This window comes from Octopus bimaculoides, chromosome 5, assembly GCF_046866305.1.
Source record: "Octopus bimaculoides isolate indiv1 chromosome 5, ASM4686630v1, whole genome shotgun sequence".
Lineage (NCBI taxonomy): Eukaryota > Metazoa > Mollusca > Cephalopoda > Octopoda > Octopodidae > Octopus > Octopus bimaculoides.
In genome coordinates this window covers 95,820,811-95,841,944 of record NC_142932.1, presented here as the reverse complement: position 1 = coordinate 95,841,944, position 21,134 = coordinate 95,820,811, and the positions used below count along the sequence as shown (strand labels likewise).

At 34.4% G+C, this 21,134-nt stretch overlaps 1 protein-coding gene across 1 annotated transcript in view; it reads left to right on the top strand.

Moving 5' to 3' along the window:
- The window catches only part of LOC106874549 (hemicentin-1-like), a 136,207-nt gene that overhangs the window by 83,679 nt on the left and 31,394 nt on the right, over positions 1-21,134 (top strand). The window contains exons 11-12 of the mRNA XM_089352716.1: positions 6,398-6,416; positions 9,641-9,657. Of these exons, the coding sequence (XP_089208842.1) occupies positions 6,398-6,416; positions 9,641-9,657 (36 nt within the window). The remainder of the gene's footprint in view (positions 1-6,397; positions 6,417-9,640; positions 9,658-21,134) is intronic.

Sequence of the window (21,134 nt, the reverse complement as noted above, 5' to 3'; positions counted from 1 at the left end):
GAGGAAGAGAAGAGATGTAGATTGGGTTGTTGGGGCAGGGTGTGTGAAAAGTTTTCTTGTTACATTTGGGTGGAACACACAGGTTCGGGGCTAGCAGATAGCAATGATGCAGTGAGACAGGCCAAGAGAACAGGATTGGAAAGTAGGAGGTTAGCATAGTGCATGAAGGGGCAATGTGAGGAAGAGAAGAAATGGAGAGATGTAGTTTAGTTTGTTGTGGTAGGGAGTGTGAGAAGTTAAATGTAGGTGGGACACACAACCCTTCTAGAACTCAGTTTTGCTCATGTGGGCAGGTCTTGTGAAGAACCTCATATTGTAAGACATCTCAGTCTATTCTAATTTCCTCCATGAGGCCCAACATCCTGAGATCAGTCCTTGCCATTTCATCCTACTACTTCCCGGGTCTCCCTCTTCCATGGATACCATCCACTTTCTGTGATTAGAACTTCTTTATGCAGCTGTCCTCATTCATACACATCACATGTCCAAACCAACATAGTCTTCTCTTTTGCATGCTACATTTGATTCCTTTTATGCCCAACATTTCTCTCAATACATTTGTACTTTGTCATCCATGTGCACTAATGTTGCACATCCAATGGAGCATACTACCTTCATTTCTCTCCAGTTGATGCATGTCATCTGCATTCAGAGCCCATGTCTCACAATCATGGAGTATAGTTGTTCGCACATAAGTACCATACAGTCTACCTTTCACTCTGAGAGAGCGTCATTTTGTTGCCAATAGAGGTAATAGTTCTCTGAACTTTCTCCACCCTATTATTGTTCTAGAAACAATATTTTTAGACCATCTTCCACCATTGCTAATTTGGTCACCTAGGTAACAGAAACTATCTACAACCCCAAGAGATCCCCCTGGACATTTGAGAGAATCTAAGTCTCATTTGTTGTTAGTGCTTATTGCATATCCGCCACATACAAAGACGACTTTATCTGTTAATCTACATGCGATTCCACTGCATCTCTTATGTATCCATAGTTTACACTGGGGGCAGCAAATAGAATTTCTTCCAACTCCTTTCCTATATACTGAGGAGGGCCATTTACCTTACAGAAAGAGAGTTTTATCTTCTTTCTTACTAACAACAACTTTAGTCTTTGTTAGGTTAACTTTAAGGCCCTTTGATTCCAGATTTGTTTCCACACCTGGAACTTCTTTAATTCTGCTAAAGATTCTGCAATAAGAGCAAAGTCATTAGCATATAGCAGTTCTCATGGGCATCCAGTTTTGAATTCCTCTGTTATGGCTTGGAGCACTATAATGAATAAGAATGGGCTAAGAACTGAGCCTTGTTGAACCTCTACTTGTACACTAAATTCACCAGAATATTCAAGGCCAACTCTCACCTTTCTGACAGCACCACTGTACGTGGCTTCTATAACTCTAACAGGCCACTCTTCTACTCCTAACTTCCTTAGAGACCACCATATAACAGAATGGGTAACTCTGTCAAAAGCTTTCTCCAGGTCAATGAAGCCAAGTACAATGGTTTACTTTTGGCCAAGTACTTTTCCTGCAGCTATGTCATTAGGAAGATGGCATCTGTGGTACTCTTCCCAGGTACAAAACCAAACTGCGTCTCATCTAGTTTAATTCTGTTCCTAATCAATTGAGCTATAACCCTCTGAGTAACTTTCATGACTTGGTCTAACAGTTTAATATCTCTGTAGTTGTTTCTTTCTAAAGCATCACATTTAGCCTTGTAGCAGCTAACTATAATACTACTACACCAGTCATCAGGGAGGGTACCTTCCTGAATAACCTAATTAACTATACAGGTGACTAAGCTGTATCCTACACTACTGGAAATTTTAATAATCTCCTCGGCAGTGATTCCTGATGGCCTAAGGACTTTGCCTGTCTTCATATACTTAATTACCTTATCTATTATGCTGCTATCAACTATGATAGCTGGTCCCTCAATTGGTTCAATACTTTTGGTAGACTCTCCTTCTCTCATTCATTTTCCACATTTAGTAACCTTTCATAATAATGCTTTCATGCATCTTTCTTCTCTGAGTCACTACGTGCAAGCATACCATTATCCATTCACATACATTTCTCACTCATCACATCTCTATTCTCTCTGATATACTGCTTTGCAATCCTAAATACCTAATGCTTCTGATCCTCACTCTGTAGAGCATTTTCAAATCTCTTACCTTCAGCTATTCTTTTTGCTATGTAAACCTGATACCTAGCTGCCCTTTTAGCTACCTGATATAATTTTCTGCTTCCACTGTTTTTCCACCCTTGGTGTAGCTGGGATTCTGCTCCGACCACAGATTTATGTAATCCTCAGTAGATTGTCCCACAGGAACTTCCAACTCTCCTCTAAGCTATATGTCTCCAACTCTTCTCTTTTGTCAGAAGCTTCTGTTAGGAAATCTCTAAATTTTTATCTGTTTGCTGGGTCTTTGAGCATCCATAATCTTTTCCAGATTGGTTTATTTCTCCAAATCTTTCTAGCTCTAATTCTGAACGCACTTACTAGTAACCTATGTTGGGTTGTATACTCTTCACCTGGGAAAGACTTTGTACTTTTAAGCATCCATCTATCTTGTTGCCTGATGAGAAGGTAGTCAATCTGGCATATGTGTCTACCAGACTGATAAGTGATTAGGTGGCTGGTTGGTTTTCTGAAGTTAATATTGCAGATAATGAGATCATTTGCATCACAGAACTCCAGCAGTCTTGTTCCCTCCTCATTTCTAGGTCCAAAAGCATAGTCCCCATGCACTCCTTTGAATCCATGGGAATGCTGTCCAACATGTCCACTGAAGTCACCAGCCACAATAATGAAGTTTCTGTCAACTGTGTTGATATAGACTGCAAAAGTATTGGTCCTTCTGCTCATCAGTCAACCCAGACTGAGAAGGATAGGCAGAGATAAATGTAACTATTCATTTATCTGTGGTAAGTCTCAACTTATCTATGTTAAGTCTCATAATTACCCTATCACATACTCTGACTACGTCAATTACCTTTATCTACCCACTTTTCTGCTAACAGTATGCCTACACCACCCACTCCATCCCTCCTGCCAACCCAGAAGAATTTGGATCTGTCTCTTCCCCATGAGGAATCTAGCTGAGACTCCCCTCCATCTTACTTCTTGCACACCACACACATCAACATGGCATCGCTTCAACGTTTCATTGTGTCAACACTGATGCTAGTGGCTCTGAGATTAAGTACTTGGGAGTGTTAGTGGGAAGGTAGTTGTGGAAATTTTTCATCATCGGAAAAAGATCTGCACAAACACTTGCCAGCTGACATTGGGCTCTGGTACATATTTTAGTCTGTGAATTACAATAAATCACAGTTTCCCCATTGCATCTAATATTCAGAGCAAGAACCAACAAGAGATGAAGTGGGTATGAGAATAGGAAATGTAAGTTGACCTGGAAGAGAGGAATAGGGTGTTTACATTGGACAGTTTAAGTATTACATATCTAAATATTTATATATGAGTTGTCAGGTGAAAAGGTTAATGCACAAATTAAAATGGTGGTGGTGGGTATAACAGGTGTGAAAAAATGGATGCTGGGCACAGATCTTGTGCAAACTAAGTTTATGCACCACATAGCTAGGTGGGTTTAGAAGAAAAGTCCTAGTATTTAGTTATTGTTATCATTATTATTAGAATATTAATACTAAATTAATACACATGTACATTTTAATCAGCAAATTTATCACACAACCATTTTCTATATATACATACACACACCCATATATATATATATATATATACACACACCTGCAGCAGATGTCATTGCTCCCACAGATCAAAAGCAGGCCTTTTCTTCCACAAGCAAGCCTGCCAGAAATGATTACTGAACAAGAACAATAAATGTAGATCTATGACAGACTGTTGATGAAATATATATATATATATATATATATATATATGAGTAAAAATAAATACAAATAAAAGGGGTTTTGTATGATTGTGTATAGAGGAATATATATTTTGTTTAAAAGAGTTCCAACATACATACATACATACATACATACATACATGCATGCATGCATGCATAGTGGTATCAAAAAATTTCTCTGACTAGTTCTGTAGCACACGAAACTTGCAGTGATCTTCATGAGACAGCAATGTGCTGAGTGACATTTCTGTGTTTACTTTGTATGTTATGAAATTTGTGTTCATGTTATGAAATTTGTGATCATGTGATCTGTGATTTTGTCATGGATAGGAACAAAGAGCGAGCATGAAATTTTCTGATAAACTTGGGAAGTCTCTTACAGGGGGGCATTGAGCATACTTTGCAAAGCTTGTGGTGATGAGGCAGTGGGTCGTACACAATGTTTTGAGTGATACGGGTGATTCAAAAGCAGAGAAACGTTCCTGAAAAATGATGACCGACCTAGAAGACTTGTCTTGAGTGTCACAACCGGAAATGTGGAGAAGATTCATCAACCCATCAATCGAGATTTCTACTGTGACATTTTAAAGCATTTGAGGGAGGACATTCAGCAAAAGCAACAGGATCTGTGGAATGTGAAGAACTGGATTTTTCATGATGACAATGTACCTTGTCACTGAGCTCTCCTCATTTGTGAAGGTGGCGATTATGTTAGTGGTGTTACTACTGGTGTAGGGGGACATCAACGGTGGTGGCACCAACACCATTGTCACCTACAATGATGCCAATAACAACACTAACAGCACTAGTACAAATAACAGCGGTAGTAGTAATGTCAACACCAGCAGATATAAGATTACCAACACCCACACACGGAAATATATCGGATGCTCCAGTAACACATTCAAGCAACACCTCTCCAACTACAGATCCTCTCTCAGGATACCAGAAGGAGATAATCTACGTCATTAGTCAACCATGTATGATGTATGACCAGCAGCCAGTTATGAGCTGTCAACTCACTTTGCTCTTTATTCTAAATAAACAGTCTTCTAGTCTTAGATGTTTTGTTGATGATAAGGAGATAGATACATTGGAAACGAATTACAACACTATGACCCCCACTGTGTTCCATGCCACTCTAAAAATTGTAGTTTGTTCTTCCCTTAGCTATTCTTGCTGCATTAGTGACAACAGGAAATACTTTCATCCTCTTGCCCTGTTGAAATATTTAAGAAAAATTATATTAATATACCATATATTTCGGTGTATAAGACGACCTTTTAGAGCCCCAAAAATCACACCAAAATTGAGGGTCGTCTTATATAACAGTGACAAAAAGTGAACTTTACATCTTGTGATGTATTTGTACAGAAAACTAGGCCTAACCTTAATTTAATACTGACGACAGCCTCTGCGCAGTAACTACCGATGTAAGTACTTGTATTTAAAACAATTCACATTAATATACAACACTAACAATGTAATAGAATTGCCATTACCTAAAAATCTACAATCCACAGAAAACCTTTTATTTCTCACTAAGATTACGAATTTTAATAAAAAGTATTACAAAACATGTTGGGTCTATTCTTTGACATGCTAGTCTTGACACAGCACTAAAACAATGTGAAATGAAGTGTTTTGGTCAAGAGCATAACATGTCACCTGGTCCAGAAATTGAACCCATAATCTGGAGATTGGTAGTGCAACATTAACAAAAAAGAAATCTAATTATTAAAACTATTTTCTGGTAGAATACTATACTGTCCTTCACGTATTGAGTTCACCATCATCATCATCTAAGGTCCTACTTCCATGCAGGCATGGATTGGATGGTTTGACAGGAGCTGGAAAGTCAGAAAACTACACCAAGCCCCACTGTCTGCTTTGACATGGTTTCTTTGGCTGGATGCCCTTCCTAATGCCAACCACTTTACAGAGTGTACTGAGTCCTTTTTACTTGGTACTAGCAACAGTGAGATCACCAAGAAGCTGGCAAGACAAGACCCCTTCAGCTGTGGGGAGGAGTAATATTGAGGGACGTGACTTTGTGCCAGGTGATGAGAGGTTAGAGTATGAATGGTGTTACAGAAATAAGTGTTTTGTGGTAGAGGAGATACATTGGTTACCTCAGTTGGAGAGAGAGAAAGATATTGAAGATGTGATGGTGGGGGACACACAAGGTACAAGGAGGTATATATAAGTGACATGGAACCAAGGATTGGATCAGACAAGTAGGTAGGTAAGTTCATGAGAAGGTAGAAGGAGAGTGGGAGATGGAAGAGAAGAGCTGTATTTCATGAGCCTGTGAAGAGAGAGTGGAAGAGGTGTTTCTAAATATCAACATCATGGAAAATTGCTTTTGATAAAATTACTGCTGTAACTAATGGCAGTTATGTTTGATATTAAAAATTGTTACTTTTACTACTCTTACAAGAAATGTTTGATATTGAATAACATTTCTATACACATTACTTTTTTCTTTTATCAGGTGTCAAAAACAATAAAGAGTAAGTATATAACATTTTTATTTGTTGTTTATTTGAAAAGTAGGGAGAAAATTTCTATCAAAAGATTAACTTTTACTTTTCATCAATCAGTGAGTTTACCTGGTAATATACCTGCTTTGGCAATTTACAAAAAGGTTGCAGTTTAGCTGAGGTTAAAATGCATCTGAAATTTTCTTCCATACATGTTGCTGAAAATGATATTAGCTATCAACTAATAATATTTTGTTTTTTAGTGCTTGACTAAATACACTTATGCATTTCAACGTCTTAATAATCAAATATGCTTTCAACTACATATTTATTTAATTATTATTTAATAATAATTTATTTAATAATTATTTGTTTATTTAATTATCAACTGGATGGCATTTGGTTTGAATTTAATGAGTTAGTTTATCCTCTAGTACGTCTAGTATTATATTAGAAAAGCTCTTATTTGGTTTAAAATTTACTTTAGCTGCTTTTTCAATACAGCTTCTGCTTTAAGAACTTTTCATTGTTTTTTGGTATATGTATTAAGACAAGAGTGAGAGCTAACAAGTCTATTTTTTGGAAGATGTGACATAGAGTTACAGGAATGTAGGATAACACAACAGAAATAGTCAAAAAGACAGAAAAACAACATGAAAACAGAACTACAAAGCATATTACAGGAGGAATGGAGAGAAAAATCACTCCATGGCCAATATCCTGCAAGGCTTGGCAGAGAAGAAGAGAGCCTATGTAGAAGCCAACAATGGTACAAAAGCTCTAGTCTAAAAGCATAAATAGAAGGACTGATTCTCATTGCACAAGACCAATGCCTGACCACAAACCAGCTATAAAAGCAAAATAATGAAAACAGGCCCTAATGTTAAATGCAGCATGTGCAACCAGCACAATGAGACAGTTGACCATATCTATATTCAGACATGACTGAGTAAGTAATTATATTCACTGGACAATTTACCAACACTACAACATAAAGACTAACAAAAATGGTATAAGCATGTGCCAAACAAGGCACATGGCAATTACCAGACCACAATCATCTGGGATATACCTATTCAAATTGACAAAGAAATAAAAGCTAATCACCCAGACATAATTAAGATTTGGAAGAATAACGCCTGCTCACTGATAGACATTGAAGTCCTTCCTGGCCAAAATATTACCCAAAAGAAGTGGAGAAATTGTCAAGCTACAAAGATCTTGAAATTGAAATATTCCAGATGTGGAGTATGAAGGTGTAAACAATACTGGTAATACATAATTTACATTATTTACATTCAACGGATATTTGTCCTCATCTTGTTTGTTGTTGACACAACGTTTCGGCTGATATACCCTCCAGCTTTCTTCAGGTGTCTTGGGGAAATTTTGAACCTGGGTTCTCATTCCTAAGGTATTTTTCAGTGTTGTTGTTATTATTATTATTATTATTATTATTATTATTGTTCAGGTCACTCCTTGGAATCAAACTCGGAATCTTGGGGTTAGTAGCCCACACTCTTAACCACTACGCCATATGCCCGTGGGCAATTATGGAGTGAAATTTAGGGCTTATAAATCTAATATTTCTCTATCCTTCTTTAGTACCGGTTCCCATGTGTTGCTCATATCTGCACTCGGTCTGCTTGAAGGTTGTTGTGTCCTAGCATATGTGCTGCTTCTTTTAGTTTTTGTATTTTCCAGTGGTGTTCTCTGTCTATTATTTTAACTTCATCCCACAGGGGGAGGTAGTCCCTATTTTTCCATACAAGATCAGCTATACCCAATTTATCAATATCTCCCTGTGTCACAGCTTTGCAATGTTCCTCTACCCTTATTTTGAGTGGGTGGCATGCTTCACCTTTTTATAACCTACCACAGCTGCATGGGATGGAGTACACGCAGTCTTTGGTCATATTCTCTTCTATTGGTGGTTTTACTCGAAGGAGATATTTGTGAAGTGTTGTGTTACTCTTGAATACTGCCCTGATGTCATATGGGCCACATATCTTTTATATCTTTTCGGAGAGGACTTTCACATAGAGTAGACAGACTGTGGACAGTTTATTGGCCTCATCCTCTCTTTTCTGCATAAATAAAGTGGATAGTATACTTTTGGGGTAGTTGTTGCTTAACAGATCGTTATTGAGCTTGATCATTTCTTCATGGTATGTATCACGATCACTACTTATATTCTTTGCACGATGTTTTAGGCACTGAGCAATCCCTCTCATTACACTGTATGGATGGTGGGAATTGAAGTTGAGGTATCGTCCAGTAAAAGTTGGCTTGCGGTATATGGATGTTTTGAAGAAGGCTGGAGGGTGTATCAGCCAAAACGTGTTAACAACAAACAAAACGAGGACAAATAACCGTCGAATGTAAATAATGTAAACAATGTACATAGTTCCTCATCTCTTAAATATAGAACAATACCAGTAATAATTGGAGTATTGGGCATGATAAAAAATGTATGAACAAAAATATAGAACACTACACAGTAACCAAAAAAAAAAAAAAAATAGCCTTACTAGGAACAGCCCACATCCTACATAAAACACTATCAATTCAATAGTACTACTCAAACAAAACAATCCACAAACACAAGATAAAGTCTATACAGTAAACATTCAATAAAATAAACAACCCTCACAACATGTACTCTAAATTCAGATACCAAACAGAAGAATACAATTCGTATTATACTCACAACACACATTACAAACACTAATAGAAAAAATACTCAAGCCTAACCTCACAACAAAACAGACTTATGCAATACAAAACCAGGAAGAGTTGTACTCACCCAACAGCAACAAAAAAAAAAAAAAAGAAGAAAGAACACACAATGCTGCAGACACCTCAATAACACAGAGATGTAAAAGGTGATGCAGTAGAAATTTGCCTGAAACTATCAAATATCAACTAATCACCCAAAATCACTACAAGTTGAGGTGACATGATAAGGTAGTGAAAGTGCTACATTGGAAACTGTGTGAAAAGTAGGGGCTAGAAGGAGGCAAGATGTGGCATGAGCATAAACCACAGAGAGTCAGTTAAATGATCTTGTATTCACAAGATCATCACTGTGCAAATGAAGGAATAAGAATAACAATAATAATAATAATAATAATAATAATAATAATAATAATGATAATAATTATAAGCACTATTATAATTTTTAGGATTCTTATTATTTTACTTCGAAAATATTGTAAATACTTAATTTTATAACTATTTTATGAATTTAATAGCACTTCGTCAACAGAAGGTAAGTTTCATTTTCCAAAAATGCATTTTGGCTAATCTCACTGCTTGCTTCTTCTATATTCATTTGTAAATCAATAGCAAGTTGTTCCATTCCAAGACCTTAAATATGATAGATACAGGGGGACCTGACTAACACTTTTAAGACACTTTGACTTAAATTTACAGTAACCACTAACCTCAGCACAGTACATCTTAGACCTAAAATTGGATTAACATACAAGAAAATACCAATTGTGTAGAAAGCTGAATGAGAAACTATATAAACAAGGACACAACTCAACAGTAGTGTAATATTTAAAGTATTCTCTATAAGTTGCTAGGCCCCACTTAAGATCTGACAAGAGACCAAGACTTCTGGTGATTTGTTGTGCTTGAGAAAACATGTCAAGCTAAGTAAAATTGTGGCCATGTATACATACATGTATACATCATTTTGTTAGTTGAGAGATCCTTATCTTGAGGGCTCATGAGTGCTGGTGTTACTTAAAAGCACCTACGCAGGTGTATCCATTCTGATCCACATAAAAAGCTCCCACACTGGTACCATGTATAAAGCATCTGTGTTGGTAGCAGGTGGAAAGCACCCCTGCCAATGCTACCTGTACTGGTACCACATATAAAGTACCCATGCCGATGCCACATACAAAGCACCTATGCCAGTGTCACATATAAAGCCCTCATGCTGGTGCCATGTAAAAAGCAGCCAGTACACTCTGTGAAGTGGTTGGCATTAGTGAGGGCATCCAACCCCAGAAACCATGCCAAAACAGACAATTGGAGCCTGGTCAGTTCTCTAGCTTACCAACTCCTGCCAAATTGCCCAACTTATGCCTGCATGGAAAACAGATGTTAAATGATGATGATGATGAAGTATACAATCAAAATCAACAGATTATATTGCTATACCTTAAAAAAAGAAGCATGAGAAGCAATGTGGATAATAAAATATTATTTAGTCAAACATACTGCTCATTAAAAATATAAAATCAAATCTAGCAAAGAACTTCTTAATGTTAATCAGGAAGCATTCATTAGCCAATCACCTACTTTGTGGCATATATACATACATACATAAATATGATATATATACATACATATATATATATATATATATATATATATATATATATATATATACAGAGAGAGAGAGAGAGAGAGAGAGAGAGAGATGGTTTCAAGAGGGTTGGTTTCATTTTAAAGTCTGTATAGCTTCATGTACGGCTTCTCCTCCTGAGACGTGAGGTTATTATCTACAAATCTGGATAAGAAAGCTCAGGAGTATCCAGTGTTAAGTACTCTAACTCTTCCTTATATGTAATAGTTACTGTTTTACATGAAATTTGGGACAAACATGATTTTGATATGATGTTTTGGGGCCTCCTGCCCTTCATATCACCAACTATTTTGCATTATGGTATACATTATCATGTAATGACACAAGAAAGGTATTTCAGAACAGAAATGTCCCCTCTACATTGTATCAGATTTTAATTGTTGATGTGGAGAAAGCCTTTGACAGAGCCACCCACTCCCTTAACTGATGGTTAGTGTAGAAGCTTGGGATAAATGAGTGGTTGGTGAGAGTTATACAAGCCATGTACAGGGATGCTGTCAGTAAGGTGAAGGTTAGCAACAAGTATAGCAAGGAATTCAAGGTACAAGTAGAGGTTCAACAAGGATCAGTCTTCAGCCCCTTCTCGTTCATTATAGTCTCCTAGGCAATAACAGAGTAAATTAAAGATGAGCTTCCCCCGGGAACTCCTTTATACTGAATCATTACCAGAGGCAAGAAAGCAGACAAATCACAATGTACAGAAAATAGACTCCATCAACTGCCAGTAATGGTGTAAGCCAGAGGTAGTGGATGGCTCCCATTATCCAGGTGACCAAGTTAGTAGTGGTGGTGGATGTTCCCAGAGCATAGCTGCGAGAATAAGAATAGGCTGGGCAAAGTTCAGAGAGCTCCTGCCTTTGCTGGCAACAAAGGGCCTGTCCCTCAGAGTGAAAGGCAAACTTTATGGTGACTGTGTGCAAACAGCTATACTACACAGCAGTGAAACATGGACTATAATCATCGAGAGCATGTGTAGGCTTGAAAGAAATGAAGTTGGCATGCTTTGCTGGATGTGCAATGTCAGTGTTCATGTATGACAGAGTATAAGCATCTTGAGAGAAAAGTTGGGCATAAGAGACATCAGATGTGGTATGCAAGAGAGATGACTGCATTGGTATGGTTATGTAATGCATATGGATGAAGACAGCTGTGTAAAGAAGTACTGATCTCTAACTATGATCTTCAAACTTTGATTCTCATGGAACTAGTGACAAGTGATCAAGACCTTTGGCAAATGCTGTGCTTGAGAAGACTCATCAAGCCAAGTGAAATTGTTGTCATAGCTGATCCTGGTGTCATGTAACTGGCACCCATGCCAGTGGCACATGAAAAGCATCTTTCGAGCATTGGGCCTCACAAAGGCAATGAAAAATGACCAAGATCTCTGACAATACGCCATACTTGTGAAGACCCATCAAGCCAAGTGAAATTGTAGTAGTTGTAGCAGATACTGGTGTCATGAAACTGGCATCCATGCTGGTTGCATGTAAAAGTATCCATTACACTTTCAGAGTGGTTGGCATTAGGAAGGATATCCAGCTGTAGAAACCATGCCAAATTAGACTGGAGTCTGGTGCACACCCTCAACTTATCGGCCCTGGTCAAATCGTTCAACCCATGCCAGCATGAACAATGGACATTAAATGATGATGAGGATATATATATATATATATATATATATATATATATATATATATATATATATATATATATTCTCACTTAATAAAATTATCACAGTAAAGTTTGTTCTAACAGAACATCCATGTTTAAGTGGGAATAGATATTATCTTTTGGTATTAATACGACCTCTGTTGCCAATATATATATATATATATATATATATATATATATATATATATATATATATATATATATATATATATATATATATATATATGTATATATATATATATATATATATATATATATATATATATATATATATTCTTGTTTACATAACATCTATATATATAACAGAATAATAATTATATATAGGTTCCTAGTTTTATCAGATTGTACAATAATACCATCCATATTTCTAAATTGTTTAATTTTAATGGCTAAATTTCTTAAATAATCATTATGTCTATTTGGATATTTATGAAATTTAATATTTTTCACTACTTTCCAAATATTATCCTCTAAATTCTGTAAATCCCTATTATACGGTGGTTCTTTTCTAGATTTAAATTTAGAATTAATGTAATTTAAATTATCTGCATCATGAACATTAGTAATATTATGATTATTATTAAAATAAGCTTTCCATTTAATACTAGTAATAAAATCCTTAATATTATTAATAAGTTTCAAAATATATTCCTTTCTAATATATACCAAAATTACAGGTAAAAACTCAATTAAAATCAATTTATAAAAAATTAAAATTAAATTGAGCTTTATAGATAAAATATATATAAAATATATAATTTTAGGGAAAATAACCAAGTTTCAAGAACTCATCGATGAAAATCCACTATCGCATATAGAAAAATTAACAATTAAAAGCACAATAAATGAGTATAATATAAAGCAAAGTAAATATCATAAGATAAATATAATAAAATGATTACACGTGTTTCATAACTAATTTTCAAATAGAAAGGAAATTTAAATCGATTAAAATCAATTGAAATTATCGAAAATTAAATTCTATTCAAAAATATAGCTAATCGTCAGATCTTAAGTAGAACAATAATTAGATATATATATCTCAACCAACAATAAGTAACAAATGAATTAATATGAAATACTTATTTTATAAAGATAGAAAAATTATTAAAAATATCAAAATAATAACCATTCAATAATCCTCCCTTCCTCCATTATAATAACATGTATATTATATACAAAAAACAGCTTACATAAATTATCATTGTTTTAAATTATCTTTGTTTTAAATACAATTTGAACGAAGTTTAAGTTTAAAATAGTAATGAAGATAAAATTAGTACATATTTAACCGGTGTAATAGTTAAAGCTATACTATTTAAAGCTAAAAACGTTTATTTAATTATCATTAAAAATCAATTGAATAATAGAAAAATACAAGAATATTTATTTCTACAAACGTAAGAATAAAAATATGAATGAAAAAATTATGAATGAAAAAATTATGAATGAAAAAATTAGGAAAGAAAAAAATTATTAAGAATAAAAGATTAAACTTTATATATATATACAAAGTTTTAATAAAAAAAACCTTTAACGATATTATAAACAATAAAGACTAATTATTAATCAAATATTATCAATCAAAAATAATCGAAAATATAACAACTATTCAAATCGAAGTTCTAATATTATGTAGAAATGAAACTATATCTTATAAATAATTTAGTGTTAAATAAGTTATCTATTAAAAATAATCTATAAAGAACCAAATGAATAATATAAAAAAACAAGAATACATATTATTTTCAAATAGTAGAAAATCTTTAGCAAAGTAAAAACAGTACTTATCCATATTTCTCCGTAATTCAAACTGAAACTAAGACGTTATCTAATTGCTATAGCGTTTTAAGCAAGAGGTCGCGCGAAAATACTACGTTAAAATAGAGAATAGAATACGAAAACATGAATGAAATAATAATACTTAAAAAATGAATGAAAAATTTTAAATTTATATAACTAACAACATAAAAAGAACAAAAAACTATAGCTATCTTATAAAACATATTAATAAAATTTAAATTCTAATATATAATAAATTAATAATAATAAGACTAAGAGTCGTAAATTAAATAATATAATATTATGAAATAAGCTAAAATACTACTATTGATTTAGTCTTATAAAAACGTAGTGTCATTGTAATATAAAACCTTAAACTTCCTAAAATATTAACCTACCAATAAAAATAAAACTATATATATACATAAATATATATCTACACATACACACATGTACCTACCTAAACATACATATAAATACAAATACACTCATACACACATATAAATAAATAAAGAATATTACATATAAAAATACACACTCCCACTCACCCTCCCATACTCTCAAATATACATATTATATAGATTCACATATACATACATATATACATATATATAAAAATATAAAATATAAAATATATACACTCATATGTATACTCTAGTTTATACACACAAAAAATATACATATGTATGCTCAAATGCACATACATATATATACACAAAATACACACAAACAAATTCATATACATACATAAATATATATATATATATAAAAGAATATATAAATATACCCTAATACTCACTTAGAAAAACATATAAACACATAAAATATACACACATATATACACAGAAAAAACATGTATATATATATATATACATATATATATATATATATATATACATAAATATATATACATACACTTATATATATATATACTTACTAATTAATATAGACAAATTACACACACTCACATATATACTAATACCCATATATATACATATATATACACATTTACATAAGTACATAAATAAATATACATATACATACATATACACAAAAATACTCTTAAAAATATATATAAAAAAAAAAATATATATATACACACAAATAAAAATTCACACAAATAAATAAATAAATATATAAATAAGGAATATTATAAAACAAAACTACACTCACACACTCACTCACACACACAATATATATAAATATACATCTATACTCACAAATACATATATTTATACATACATGTAAAAACAAATATACACTCAACATACACAAACATATATAAACACAAACACATAAATTTACTTAAACCTATATAAATACATACGTAAACATATATACATACACCTAAAAATATACATACATACTAATGCATATAGACTATAACACGCACACTCATATATATACATATATTCATTCATATACACATTCCCATATAAAAAAATAAATAAAAAATCATTAGCTAAAGTTTTTATATAAATAAAGTAGTTTATGTCTACATTTTATTTTTCGTTCATCAAAAGAATTAAGTAAATTATTATCCTTATGAAATAATATCTCTTTAAATTCATTATTACATAAATTACAAAAGTTATTACCTATATGATAGGATTTAGCTTTACAAACTATCTCCCATTTTAAAATATAGTTAATATTTTTAGATTTAAGTTCCCAAATATATTTACTGAGGCCAGTAGAATTAATCAAATTTCTATTCTTAAATGAGTGCATATGTTGAGCTACTCTTAATTTAATTTTATTAGTTGTCAATCCTATATAAATCTTATTTAAATTATAACCATTATGTTTATTTTCATTCAATAATTTCACTATACATTTATACACTATATCTTTCAAATTACATTTATTATTGAAATTACATTTAGTTTTATCTAAACATGTACAATTAATTATATCCTGGTCAACATTATTATTATTAAAATTAATATTAGAATAATTATTAAATTTAAATTTATAATACTTATTTAACTTAAATTTATTAAAAGAAGAGATAATATTAGCAACATTATTAGTAGTAGAATAACCTACACCAAAATTATTTTTAGAAAAAATATAATGATATTTTTTATTATCTCTAATGAATAAATCAATAACTTTTAAAACTTCATTAATAATGTTAGTTTTAACTTGAACGCCGTATGGAATAATTAGCCAGAGTTTGTTCTTATTATAGATATTATTGAATTTATTATTGGTATTATTAAATTTATTATTATCATTAAAAAAATTAAAATAATATTTATATATATATAAATGTTATGTGAACAGAGATATGCTGTGTTTGAGAAGACCCAGTAAGCCAAGTGAGACTGTAACTGTAGCCTCTGCCAGTTTAGCATAACCAGTCCATTTAAGACTACCCTTCAATCATTAGGCAATAAACTGTGCTTGAGAAGACCTGTTGAGTCAAGTGAAATCATTGTTGTGGCTGATGCCAGTACCTCCTGACTGGCAGCTGTACTGGTGGCATGTAAAAAGCACCATTCGAGCATGGTCGATGTCAGTGCCGCCTGGTTAGTCCTGTACTGGAGGCACATAAAAAAGTATCATTTGTGTGCAGCCATTGCCAGTGCTGCCTGACTGGCTTCCATGCCGGTGGCACGTAAAAAGCACCATTCAAGTTTGGTCGTTGCCAGTGCTGCCTGACTGGCTCCCATGCTGGTCGCACATAAAACGCACCATTCAAGCGTGGTTGTTACCAGTGCTAACTGACTGGCTCCCATGCTGGTGGCATGTAAACAACACCATTCAAGAATTGTCAGTGACAGTACCGCTGGACTGGCCCTTGTGCCAGTGGCACATAAACAACACCCACTACTCTCTCAGAGTGGTTGGCGTTAGGAAGGGCATCCAGTTGTAGAAACCTTGCTAGATCAGATTGGAGCCTGGTGCAGCCTTCTGGCTTGCTAGTCCTCACTCAAACTGTCCAGTCCATGCCAGCATGGAAAGCAGATGTTAAACGATAATGATGATATATATTCTTGTTCATATAACATCTATGTATATGTTATATGAACAGTAATATTTTGAAAACAAAAGTGTTTAGTATTTAATTTCATATAGATATTTGCATGTGTGTGTGTGTGTGTGTGCATGTACATGAAACTGATAAACTAAATATAATTAACAATAAAAATTTGCAGTTTTATTTTGATTAAAATATCACTGTCTTCAGAGCAAATCTTTTGACTGTTGTTCACTTGCTTCACTACTTCTGACTGTCACTCACTCTCACTCTGTTTATTGTTTTATTCTTCTTTCCCTATCATGATTGATGAGATATCCCGTTGTGTTTTATTATATGTAAGACATATACATATATATATATATATATATTGATAGATATTTACATATATAGCTAATTGTTGAATTAAACATTGATTATTCCCTCTTTTCTATGGCATATTTGATTATAGATACTGCTTTCTCTCTGTTAGTAGCATTAAGAAATAATCCCCAAACCAAATGTGTGTATGTGTGGGTGCTATTTTCTCTTCTGATGTGTGCTTGATTGGCAGCAATGGCTATTCTTGTCTATGAGAATGCTGTTGATTAATATTGTTTAAAACAATAAGATTAAAAGATTACATAAAACAAAATGGTTGCATGAATAACATATTCTATTTGTTAAAATAATTATAGTGGGTTAATGTCAAGAACATGGTCTAAACTACTGCTGCTACTACTACTACTACTACTACTGCTGCTGCTGCTGCTGCTGCTGCTGCTGCTACTACTACTTCTGCTGCTGCTGCTGCTGCTACTACTACTACTACTACTACTACTACTACTTCTGCTGCTGCTGCTACTGCTACTACTACTACCTCTACTACTACTACTACTACTACTACTACTACTACTACTACTACTACTACTTCTGCTGCTGTTGCTGCTGCTGCTGCTACTACTACTACTACTACTACTACTACTACTACTACTATAAATAATAGTATAATTCTTCCTACTACAGGCACAAGGCCTGAATTTTTTTGGATGCAGTTTGGGGGCAAATCAATTACATCAATCCCAGTGCTGAACTGGTACCTATTTCACCAACTCTGAAAGGATGAAAAGCAAAGCCAACCTTGGCAAAATTTGCACTCAGAACATAAAACAGACAACTTGCTGCTAAGTATTTCGTCTGGTTATGCTAACAATTCTGCAAACTTGCCACTTTTATTATAATAATGATGATGAAGAAGGAGGAGGAGGAGGAGGAGGGGTGATGATAATGATGATGCCCTGTTGCAGTACCAGACAGTGGCACTCATGATGAGTTTACTGGGCGTCATATATTTGGCACCAGTATCACTTTGATGGCATGCACTACTCTCTCACTCAATAATAATTTATTTTTTGAACCAGTGGAAGACACGCGAGATGTCGAAATATTGTTCACAAGATAGCGAATGGCACTCTTCTTTTAATTTTGACTCTATATCTTCAGGAGGAGTTACCTCAATCCTTTCTATATTAACCAAAATGAAGTAGATTGATAAATTTGTCAATCTACTTCATTTTGGTTAATATAGAAAGGATTGAGGTAACTCCTCCTGAAGATATAGAGTCAAAATTAAAAGAAGAGTGCCATTCGCTATCTTGTGAACAATATTTCGACATCTCGCGTGTCTTCCACTGATTCAGAAAATAAATTTGTCAATCTACTTCATTTTGGTTAATATAGAAAGGATTGAGGTAACTCCTCCTGAAGATATAGAGTCAAAATTAAAAGAAGGGTGCCATTCGCTATCTTGTGAAGTGGGTGCTTTTACGTGTTACCCACACGAAGGCCAGTCAGGCAGTACTAGCAATGGCCACGCTCAAAATGGTGTATTTTATGTGCCACCCGCCCAAGAGCCAGTCCAGGGGCACTGGCAACAATCTCGTTCGAAAATAATAATAATAATAATAACAATAATAATAATATTGATAATAATATATGCCCTGTTGCAGTACCAGGCAATAAACACTGAAAATGTGCAGAAAACATCTTCCGTCACATGCCAGGGGGAAAAACTAGAAGTAGTTGATATCTTCCATTACCTAGGTGACCAAGTCAGTAGCAGGAGTGGATGCTCTGAAAGTGTAGCTGCTGGAATAAGAATAGTTCAGAGATCTTCTACCTCTATTGGTGACAAAGGGCCTCTTGCTCAGAGTAAAAGGTAGACTGTATGATGCATGTGTGCAAACAGCCATGCTACATGGAAGTGAAACATGGGCCATGACTGCTGAGGACATGTGTAAGCTTGCAAGGAATGAAGCTAGTATACTCTGCTGGATGTGTAATGTCAGTGTGCATACTCGACAGAGTGTAAACGCCCTGAAAGAAAAGTTGGACATAAGAAGAATCTGATGTGCAAGAGAGATGACTGTGCTGGTATGGTCATATGTTGGATATGGATGAGGACAGCTGTGTGAAAAATTGTCACACCCTAGCAGTTGAGGGAACCTGTGGAAGAAGTAGACCCAGGAAGACCTGGGATGAAGTGGTGAAGCACGACCTTTGAACATTGGGCCTCATGAAGGTGATCACAAATGACCAAGACCTTTGGAGATACGCTGTGCTTGAGAAGACCCAGCAAGCCAAGTGAGACCATAACTGTGGCCTATGCCAGTGCAGCATAAACGGCCCATTTAAGAGTACCCTTCAATCATTGGGCAATAAATTGCACTTGTGAAGACCTACTGAGTCAAGTGAAATCATTGTCATCGCCGATGACAGTACCGCCTAATTGACAACCATGCTGATGGCATGTAAAAAGCACCATTCAAGCATGGTGGATGTCAGTGCTGCCTGATTGGTCCTGCGCTGGTGGCACATAAAAAGCACCATTTTTGAGTGGTCATTGCCAGTGCCACCTGACTGGCTCCTGTGCCAGTGGCAAGTAAAAAGCACCATTCGAGCGTGGTTGATGCCAGTGCTAGCAGATTGGTTCTGTGCCTGTGGCACGTAAAAAGCACCTTTCCAGTGTGGTCAATGCCAGTACTGCCTGGCTGGCCTTTGTGCTGGTGGCACATAAAAAGCACCCACTACACTCTCAGAGTGGTTGGCATTAGGAAGAGCTGTAGATACCTTGCCAAACCATCCTATCTATGCCAGCATGGAAAGTGGACGTTAAATGACGATGATGCCTGAATCCTTTTTATTATAAGCACAAGGCCTGAAATTTGAAGGGAGGGGCTAAGTTGATTACATCGACCCAGTGTTCACCTGGTACTTAATTTATTGACACCGAAAGGATGAAGGGCAAAAGTTGACTTCGGCAGAATTTGAACTCAGAATATAGGGATAAAATACCGGTAAGCATATCTCCCAGTGTTCTAATGATTCTGCCAGCTTGCTACCTTAATAATAATAATAATAATAATAATAATAATAATAATAATAGTAATAGTAATAGTAATAATAATAATAATAATAATAATAATAATAATAATAATAATAATAATAATAATCCCCTGGTATTGATAGAGTACCAAATTTCTGGCTCTCATTACTCTCGTCCGCACACAAAATGTTAGTAATACTATTTAATAGTATTATGAAAGACCCAGAAAAACTCCCCATTGGATGGCAAATGGCATTACTTACCTCCTACCCCAAAATAATAAAACCAAAGACCCAAAAAACTACCGGCCTATAACTTGTTTGTATACTACCTATAAGATTTTGACATCTATTCTAGTGGAGAAAACATATACCTTTATGGAAGAGAATAACCTCGTTCCCACTGAACAAAAAGGATGCAGATGAGGCTCATACAGATGCAAAAATCAGCTCCTAATTAATCACATGATCCTTGAGAACTGCCATAACAAGCGCAGAAATCTCAGCTATTCATGGATTGATTATAAAAAAGGCTTTGACAGCATACCACATTCGTGGATTC